Here is a 10715-nt window from a genome sequence, read left to right as displayed (position 1 = left end):
ACAAGGCTCAATCTTGGGACCCATACTGATTCTGCTATACATTGATGATATAAGCACGAAGCTTGCTACAGGACATACCACACTATTTGCCAATCACACGAGTATACTAATACAAAGGTACTGATACGGAGGACCACAATCAAAAAATTAAACCGCTTATGTCGTCACTCAGCAAATGGTTCAACGAGAACAAACTGATTATAAATATACAGAAAACAACGTACATCAACTTCAGACTCTCATCCCAAAAACAAGAAATGCCCTATGTGATTCTAAATAACCAAGAGCTTATGTGTGTGGACTCTGTCAAGTTTCTTGGCATATGGCTTGAAGAAAATCTTAAGTGGGAGACACACACAAAATATATCTCAAAAAAGCTATCAACTGTGTGTTACATTTTAAGGATACTCAAATAATCAGTCACAAAATCTGTTCTCATACATGTATATTATGTTTACTTCCACTCTACATTACAGTATGGAATCATATTTTGGGGGAAATCACCTGGAGGTAGATAGATTTTCAACATGCAAAAAAAGGCAATACACATAATATGTAACCTAAGACATAACAAATCCTTCAGACAACATTTCAAAACAAGTGGCATTATGACACTGCCCTCTGCTTACATTTATAATATCGTCTCATTTGTCAAGTCATACCTCTTAAAGAATGACTGCACACTATAATTCAATGGAGATATTCATAACTATGCAACAAGGCAGCAATCTGACCTACATATTATTCAGTCCAGAACTACCTGCTACCAAAAAAGTGTTTTAAAAGTTGGGATACAAATGTATATTAATTTACCAAATGAAATCAAAGCAACAATGAACCCAAGAGCCTTCACACATAAGCTAAAAAAATGTCTCTTGTATCATTGGTTTTATGCAGTTGATAATTTTTTGAAAGGGGTTACAATTGTTAACAATTTTATGATAAATGTTCAATTAGGTCTGAAAATTATATACTGTGCATGTCTAAGAAATATACTGGATTATTATATACAGTGTGGGTCTATTAAATATACTGGATTATTTTACTTTTACATTTGTATTGGCTATTTGTATTTTACTATACAACATTTGTATTTACTGATTTGTTAAAGATAGCTGACTTCCCCATTACAAAATAATGTAAAATCAATTTATTAAAAATTACTTGCAAATATGTTCTCTTGACCTGTCCAATATCATATGTGCAGATGTAGAATACTATGATTGCCTGGATCAATAAAAATACAATACAATACAAATCAAATGATTAGATAACTGTATGTAGCCAGATGAATAAATCATATTTCACTCATGTCTATGCATACATAGCAGCACTTTTCTAGCCGATGGCTGGTTTCCCCAAAAGATGTTTCCATATATTATAATCGAATGAAAATAGCTAACATAGCATTTTGCATAGGTCTGAGATTTGGTTTGCTATCAATACGTAAAACCATATATTTTGAAGCATCCACCCTAAGTACCTACTGCTCATCCAGTTTTTCTTACATATAAAGATCGTAGTTGAACCACATCGTCATATTGTGATTTCTCAGTTTCTTCGGATATTGCTTGAATTAAATAGTACATTTCGTCCATATCAAACATAAAAAGAGTAAAACGGGACTTAGTAATTCACAACTGATACATGGCTCTCGACTTGCCAGTTCTCTCTCTCTGACATGCCGTGTATCGAATGCGGACGCGGGAAGTATATTTTGTTTCTGTGCGTGTTTGAGTTCTGTGAGACTTGTTTATGTGTTGACAGGTTCGACTGCTTCTGGTATTCTGCTAACGGAACGGTGTTGTATGTGTACAAATTTTCAGGATAATCTAGTGAATGGAACTTTGCGAAATTTACGGGTCTTGAGCAGATATGTTATTCGTTGTGTTAAAATAAACACATTAGCTAACACCGTACAACTGGCGTCCAACAGCGAGTCTGTGACAGCTGTTAACACCAAAACCGCGTTTCGCTTTAAATACTCATATTTTTGTTTTGTGAGACTTATTCAGTCGCCGAATTGAGAAGTACATATAGCTGGAAAACTACTATTGGCATAAACAAAAAACTTTGGATATTAGTGACATGCACCATCTTAGGATATAGGAAAATACATGCAAATGCTTTGTTTTTCTAATATCACAATACCAATTTCATGTACGATGATCGGAGCAGAAAAAGGTTAGTGTTGCACGTTTGATAAACTACCTTTACAAACATAATTTTTATATTGACATGTTGTGGTTGCTTGTAATTTCCAGTAACAATTGTGTATGTCGTTTAGTGTGTAATAACTCTGTTAAAACAAGTCAACTGATATTTGCAATTGAAGTGCCAACAGTGACTGAAAAGCTAGGTTTCTTACGTATTAACAAATGCGAAGTGAAATTTTGGAAGAAACATTGTGTGCAGTCGGTAACATACATTTGTTAATCGCTCAAAGCTCGAACTACCTCCTGTTAGACACAGAGATCAGCGTTCTTCGGAATGAAAAGTGGTCTTGTATGTCTATAATGAATCCAAAGGCCCGTATTTCTTTCGCCAACTCATATAGAGGGGAATCGAGAGATCGTTTTAGCTAATAGAGTTAATAGTAAACTGTCATTACGATTACATTTCAGCATTACATCTATGCCACGAAAACTTATAATAATAATAATAATAATAATAACAATAATAACAACAACAACATCATTTATCATCATCGTTATTCGGTTTACTCTTTGTGATTGGCGTAACATCAATTCTTCATCCATTTCGTAAGTAACCGGTACTTCGAATAGATGTCTTCAACGTTTTTTAATGTAATTTATTGCCTATAAATAACCTCACTATCTTTAGGCCATTAAAGTAGTATGCATCAAATACACAATATAATGCACATAATTACACAAAACTTCAATGGATTGACTGGCGACAGTACAAGTTTATAATATAATTAATAATTACTTTTATAGTGTATAAGGGGATGGCAACTAACCAGCCATAGTGTTTGTTTGCTTGTTCAGAAATATCTATTATTCATTATTTATTTGTTTCTTGAACATTTAATACAGTGGAATAGGATGTGCCAAATACATTTAAGATATATTTACACAGTTATCCAACATTTATGTAGTTGGTTTATATCAGGCAACAGTGGAGCAGAAAGTTATGGCGTTTCAAACTGGACCATCCTAGCATTTACTTTATAGACTCAGGTGAGACCAGTCAGGATGGTCATACCAGGGTTAAACTTCAGTCCTCAAGAGTACCATGACATGGTGCCACCTTACTTGTTATTTGCTTTACAAACAAACAATAAATAATGCAATAACATATCTAGCATCTACGGTTAGCTCAATCCATATGCAAGAACTATAAACAATAACCTACTTGAATGTGAAAACTTGTATAGGTTCTGAAAGCATATTTAATACTTAGTGCCCTGTTATTTCATCGCTGTTAATTGACTTTGGCAATATGTAGGACAATGTATTTAAATCAATAGAATAGTTAAGGGTCAGGCCATGATATTGTATGCCACAAGTACTGAAATTCAAAAACCTTTTCATCACCATAAAGCTTTGTGCTATATCCTTCAGAAAACTATGTAGTTTCATATGCTATAGTCATTTTCCTTTTTAAAAAAATATTAGGGTGATTTTTTCCTCACACATTTAGAAAAAATAAAATATTTTCTCTATTGGAAGGACATTTCATTTTTATTATTTGTATCACACACGTTGTTGATCCTGTGACAAAATCTATGTGGGCAGTTAAGTTAGCCTAACAGGAATACATTGGAATTAAAAGAAGGAATTTGGTATGTTTATCAAAGACGTAAAATTTCCCCCAAAATTCTAAATGTCCTTCCGTAACAAATTGTTGACATAATTTCAGTATAAAATATAATGAACAGTTAATATAAAATTTTCTTTTCCATAACTTCCAAATATAAGAGTATTATGATGACTTCAGTAGCATAAATACACATGAAACACGACTATTTAATAAATGTTTATTTTGTAAAAGTTGTTACGGAAGGACATTTGTCATAAATTTCTATTTGACTTTCCCTCTAAAAATCAAACCAGCTACTCACACCATGTCTTTACCTAGCTAGCCAATGAAACAGTTGTGTCAGATGTTTTCCCTCCAGTTTTCTGGTCTCTCTCACCATTTTTGTATAGGTTTCAAGCGGCTGTTCATGCTGGAAGTGTAAATTTGCTGGTTATAAAGGTTGTAAACAATTTGAAAGTAAGTATTAGTTTAATGTAAACAAAGTTTGTTTATTTATGCATAAGTCTGAAACATTTTTTCGTATAAGCCTTATTACTTCAAAAGCCTGAGTGAAGAATTTAGGCTATAATTCTATGTGCTATATAAGCAAGTGTATCAAATATTTACATGCTAAGGTATCTTGTTAATATTGTTAGTATTTATCTGACAACTTCCAAATATTTTTATAATTATTAACAGTGAAGAAATATTGTAGCCTACTCTGCAGAGACTAGGTGACATTGTTATGTGCAACACTTTTAAAAACGTCTAAAAAGAATTTCTCAGTTTTTTGATTTTGTAATTTTTAATTTATGCTTTAAACAAACATGGGGTCGACAGAAGCGTCCGATCCCACGCGTCGGCTTTGACCCGTGACGTAAGGGTGTTGTCGTGTGTGACGTCATGACGGCGCGGAGTTTGGTTTGAGTGTGGCTGTCTCCAGTTCTGTTTTATCTTATTTTGTTTACTTTTCTGATCTGTTCGTTCTATCTCGTGATATTTTTTTTTTTTTTTTTAATTTAAAAACGCTTATTACTTATTTTAATCATCCGTTTCCTCCAATTTCTGTTTTAGTTTATTATATTTATCTTTCTGATCTGTTCGTTCTATCCCGTGAGATTTTTTTTAAAAAAAAGACAAAAAACACGAATCAGCTACTGAAGCATCTTTATCTTCTATGGGTTGCAGGGATTACGATCCCTGGGGAGGTGGGTGGGTATTCATGCATGGCTGTCTTCACTTACATGTTGTAGCTACGCAAGGCGTCTAAATTTGTTTATATTTAGTTTGCCCCCCCCCCCCCCCACCCAAAACACCCCATTTCCTGCGCTTGTCCCGTTAGTGTCATTAGGCTTCTTGTGTTCTTGTGGAAAGTGTGTGTGTTTGTTTTTGTTTCCACCATATTTGTGACGTCACGGGTGAAAGCAGACAGACGGGATCGGACGCTTACGTATTTCCCAAACATGGCATATGTCCGTTGTTGGCCATTCGTGCAGTCAGACAGTGTGTCATTTGTCGTGCCTGTGTAGAACGCAGCATAGTGTTTGCAGCTTAGCTTGTCGATCACGTGACTGCTAACACACGCAGACCTGCCATTGGTGGAACAAATGATGCTTGTGATCAGTCTGGAGTAGGTGCGGTTGGAGGACGCACGGGGCAGGTCTATTAGAGGGATACGAGGCGAGGGGTTGGGAGCAGGAGTCCTGTAGAGACAGACGAGGATACCGTGTAGGCCGGGTGGGTGGCGGAATACCACTGTGGGAGTGGTGGGAAGGATAGCTGGTAGAATATCCCTCATTTTGGGGCTCGACAAGATTTAGTCGAAACCCTGGTGAGGAGCGTGATTCGGTTGCTCCAGTCCTGGTGTTCAGTTATTGGGCGAGTGCTCTTTTGTGGCCAGAGTGTGGGTAAGTGGGGTGTAGTAGGTCGCTGGAGAGACGAGGCACAGGAGATCTGTTTCTGTAAAAGGTTGGGAGGGTAATTAGAGTATGTGAAGGCCTCAGTGAGACATGTGATTTATTTCGAGTGAGACTGCTCGTAGGTTGTAGGTTAGGAGGTCAGTTGAACATCGGGGAAGGTATCGTTCAGCCACTGGCATTAGGGATGTTAGTGTAGAGGGAAGTGACATTGAAAGTGATGAGTAGGATGCTGTGTGGTAAAGAAACAGGAATTGTGGAGAGTCTGTGGTGGAAATGGTCGGTGTGTTTTATGTAGGTGCGTAGGTTGTGGGTGAAAGGTTGAAGGTGTCACGAGAGCAGAGGTTCTTTCTGGTGGGCGCAGAAACCGGCCACAATGGGTTTTGGGTTTATGGACTTTAGGAGGTGTGTAGAAGGTAGGAGAGTGGGTACAGAGAGAGGTGGGGGAGAGTGAGAGAGAGAGAGAGAGGCGGGGAGGGGGCGGGGGGGTTCTGGGGAGAGATTCTGGGATAGGCCTAAGGGTTTGAGGACTGACTTAAGACCCTGTTGGATTTTTGGAATGGGGTCACTTTGGCAGGGTTTGTTGGTGGATGAATCTGACAGCTGGTGTAGTCCTTGCGGTTCAAAACCACAGTGGTGGAGCCTTTGTCAGCAGGTGGAGCTGTAAGGATGGGATCAGATTTTGGATGCAGGATTGCGGTTGTGTTTGCAGATGTAAGGTTAGCTTCCACGTCGAGAGACTCGGGGGGAATGACGGTGAGGCGAGGTTCGAGGTTAAGAAATTGTGATGTTAACAGGGGTGATTTGAGAGTAGTGGGGGATGTAGGAGTGAACTGAGTCGGGGGCAGTGTTCGGCACTGACTTAGAGTCGAGTTTGGTCGGTAGGGTGGTGGCTGTAGGTACCTGGAGGAGGAGGGAAGAATTTGGGACTGGGGCAAAACGTAATGCCTTTGGAAAGGACCGATACTTCTGTGAGAGTAAAGCTTTAGGAGGAAAGTTTCATGAGTCTGAGGTCTTTTTAGTAGTTAACTGTAACATTTTTGTCCAAGAACCTAGTAAGCTGCCAGGATTTTTGAAATCAGGAAGGAGGAATTTGGTTATGGGACAAACCGTTATATGTGGAGTAATAAAACTCGATGTGTTACTCTTCCAGACATGCACCTTGAATTATTAAATCTTAAGATTTATATGTTTTGTGATACTGGAGACCCGTGGGTAGGAGTGTGGAATACCTGCCTTGTAATGTGCAAAGGTAACCACTCACTATATAATAGATGGGACATTGAGCAGCAGGTTGACAAGGGTGAAGTCAATTTGTTCAGATTCTAGTTTTTGCTAGTAAAATGTTTTTGTAATTATCTCGAGCGTGTGCTCAGAATTGAAGTCCCTTGCAGTTATTTTAATGAAGAAAGTGCATTGGATTGTGCGTTTCGTGTAGGCGTTGCGACGAATAATAATTGAATTGCGTATCTTGCAGTGGCAGCGACATGTGGTGTCGAGAGAAAGAGGCCGTTCGTATCCTGCATCAGACTGAATGGAGTCCCCATTCTTCCACCACTAGTAAGTAGCTCTTTCCTTAATAATTTGTTAATTCTTTATAATGGTGTTTCAGTTTGATGCTGTATTACAGGGTTGCCACAATTTCTGGAAATTGGGGAATTTCAAACGTGGCGTAGAAAAATCTCATTTTTGTCGCAGTAGATGAAACGGTTTGTTTACTGGGATGCCGTGCACCGTCGCTGGCTGGGTGCAGCTGAGTACGTGTGCTGCTTCCCTGCTCCCTCATTCTTACTGCTGCTCCCCTTCTACCTCTCCCCTCAGCCTGCAGTCAGTGGTGCCACCGAGTCTTGCCGCTAGCCTAGCAGCTGCCGACTAGCGGCAGGAAGGCGTGAGGAGTGGTTTGTTCGGATTCGGATCCGATTCTCAGAGACTGTTGACGCAATGGCCAGAGACGGCGGTTGTGCGTCCGTGAGTTGTCTCTGAGTGATCGTGTGAATGTATACGTGCTCTCATTTTCTGACAAAGCCTGTGGCTGAAAATTTAATTGTGAGAGTGTGATTGTCTTTCCTATGTGCCTGTCTGCGGCTCAGCAATCATCTTTACAGGGATTTGCCACAGATTCTCAGGGTATTCGAGCAAGTTATCTGCTGTGCGGATCGATCCCCCTGGTCTCATTTCATCGACACGGTGTTTGTGACGTGTAAATAACTTTCCACGCGAATGGACTCGGAAAAGATAGGCTAAAACCGCAGGCTATTTTTGTGGGTGTACCCAATGGATCAGGCCTGCAGAACTGAAGCCCACAGCTTGTCACTAATGTGCAGATCCTGCCTGCCGTATCTAGTCTCACCGATCTGCCCGCAGGCTGGGTCTGTTTGTGTGTGACTTAATGTAGCGGATTTTTACGGTTTTTCCACGGACCTAGGACTGCAGTGCTCGTCGGCAGGCTGTTGGGGATATGTGAACAAACATTTTGTAGCATGCATAGTGGCGCACAGGATATGATGTGCAGAGTGCATTAGACTCTGTGGAATATACGTGTTCCGTGATTGTTGATGGGGAACGTAATATAATTCTGTAGTCATAATATAATTTGGTAATCAAATGTACTAACATGTGTTGTGCGAATAAAGCATAAGTTTATTTTGTCCCTTAAATAGTAGTTACCTGTCATTTAGCTGCGTTAATCTGCATAAACTACATCAGGTTATGTGCCCAGGTACTGGATTAAAGCGAAATAATAAGCTTTAAGGTGACATGTATTTGCGCAAAAGGTGCGCGGAAGTTCGGTTAAACTTGGATTGTGTACGCTATACGAAGAAGAAAATACTGTAAAATGAATACAACTCAGATACCCCAAATAGAGCAGCTTGTTGGGCACGAAAATTACACAACCTAGAAATTTGCCGTTGAGGCGTATTTGCACTTGGGTGACTAATAGGACGTTGTAAACGGTAAATTGGCACCTACGGAATCAAGTTTTGCAACTGAGGATTGGAAGGCGAAATCAAAACTAATCCTTTTGATTGATCCAGTGAATTATGTTCGCATAGAAAAGGCCACGTCACCAAAGGAGGTATGGGACAAACTGAAAAATGCATTTGAAGATGGTGGTTTAACCAGAAAAGTAGGATTACTTTGTGAGCTGATAACCACAAGATTGATTAAGTGTAAAAGCGTGGGTGAATATGTGAATAAAATAATTTCAATTTCTAATCGTCTGAGGAATATTGGTTTTGAAATTGCGGATGAATGGATTGGAACTATATTGTTAGCTGGACTACCAGAGAAATATTTGCCAATGATTATGGGTTTGGAAAGTTCCGGAACATCAATTACAGCGGCTAGTGTTAAAGTATGATGTTCAGTCAAGGACTGACATTGGAATTTCCACAGTTGACAGATCTAAGTTAAGGTGTGAACCTGCAGGAAAAGTGGATCTTAATTTGCTTGTGAATGGGGAAAAGGAAATTGTTACTGCTCGTGATGTACATTGTGTAAAGAATCTATCTATATCCGAATCCCGCTCCAGCTACTGCCGGGTCTGGGTGCTGACGAGTCCTCTCCATTTGGCTCGGTCCTCCCACCACTTTTCTTCCTCCACTTGCTGCCAGGTCACACCTCTCCTTTCAACAGATATTCTCACTCCCATTTTCCACCGTGTTCTTGGGCGCCCTCTAGGTCGTTTCCCATCCATCTTTAGTTCTTCCATAATTTTGGGGAGTCTCTGCCCATGCATCCTCTTAACATGCCCATACCATCTTAATCTCTTTCTTTCAATTTCTTCTCTCATACTTTCTTGTTTGAGGTCCTTTCTAATCTCTACATTCCTTACTCTGTCCATTCTTGTTTTTCCCTTAACTGCTCTGAGAAATTTCATTTCCCCTGCTTGCAGTCTGCTCCAGTCCCTTTCTTTCATTGTCCATGTTTCTCCACCATAGGTGACAATAGGGAAGTAATAATTCTTATACATCAGGAGTTTTGCTCTTTCTGAAACTTCATTATTCCAAATCAGATGTTTTATTGTTTGGTAGAAATTGCCTCCCTTCTGTAACCTCCTATTAATTTCGTTAGTTATTCTTCCATCCCTAGATATTTCACTCCCTAAATAAGTGAAACTTTCTACCACTTTGAGGGGTTCTCCATTCAAGGTAATATTTCCATTGATTCCTTTCTCTCTTCCAAATACCATTACTTCACTCTTATCTTTATTTATTCTTAATCCATACCTTTTCATTATTTCCTTCCACGCATCAAGCTGTAACTGTACATCTACCTCTTTATCACCCCATATTACCATATCATCTGCAAAAATCATCTTTTTGTCTTTTTCTTTTACTATATCTTTAACTGCCCTATTCATTCCCTCCATCACAACATTAAAAAGCTTGCTTAAGTCCTTGTCTTATTTCGAAGTATTCAGAGTTCCCCAATGGTGTTCTAATTCTACAATTGTGGCCTCTGTAAAGAATATTGCAACTAATTTGCTGTCAGTAAGCAAAATAGTAAAGAAGGATAATAAAGTTATCTTCGATATAGAGGGAGCCAAAGTGATAGACTCTTGTGGTGATACTGTAGCTACTGCAACTAATGTAAGAGGTATTTGCAAAGTGAATACTGTTCAAAATACTGCTGAAACAGGAGGTCACTCTGTTTATGCTGCAAGAGGTTTCTTGTGGCATAGGAGACTTGGACATTTGAATAGGAAAAGTATGACTTTACTGAAGAATATAGCAACTGAGATGGAAAATTATGGAATGAATAATGTTCAATGTGAGGTATGTTTGCAAGGGAAGCAGGCTAGATTGCCATTTAAATAGAGTCAGAGCAGATCTACCGAAGTCTTGCAACTCGTACATTCAGATCTCTGTGGACCTATGGAGAATGAATCCTTAGGAGGTAGCTTCTGTTTCCTGACATTCATAGTTGATTTTTCTAGAAACATGCTTGTTTATTTTATAAGTAGTGAGGACCAAGTAAATGATGTATTTCTTATTTATTGCAAAATGGTCGAAAGACATACTGGGAAGAAAA

General features: G+C 39.0%; 1 protein-coding gene across 1 annotated transcript in view; it reads left to right on the top strand.

The window, feature by feature from the left end:
• Positions 1–1765: 1765 nt before the first annotated feature.
• LOC126109708 (uncharacterized) overlaps positions 1766–10715 on the top strand; it is a 74986-nt gene continuing 66036 nt past the window's right edge. Inside the window, exons 1-2 of the mRNA XM_049914761.1 lie at positions 1766–2184; positions 7159–7241. Coding sequence (XP_049770718.1) covers positions 2118–2184; positions 7159–7241 — 150 coding nt within the window. The 5' untranslated portion in view covers positions 1766–2117. The remainder of the gene's footprint in view (positions 2185–7158; positions 7242–10715) is intronic.

The sequence above is a fragment of the Schistocerca cancellata genome, chromosome 12 (genome assembly GCF_023864275.1).
Source record: "Schistocerca cancellata isolate TAMUIC-IGC-003103 chromosome 12, iqSchCanc2.1, whole genome shotgun sequence".
NCBI lineage: Eukaryota > Metazoa > Arthropoda > Insecta > Orthoptera > Acrididae > Schistocerca > Schistocerca cancellata.
The sequence above is the reverse complement of the archived record's forward strand: the minus strand, read 5'-3'. Positions and strand labels throughout refer to the sequence as shown.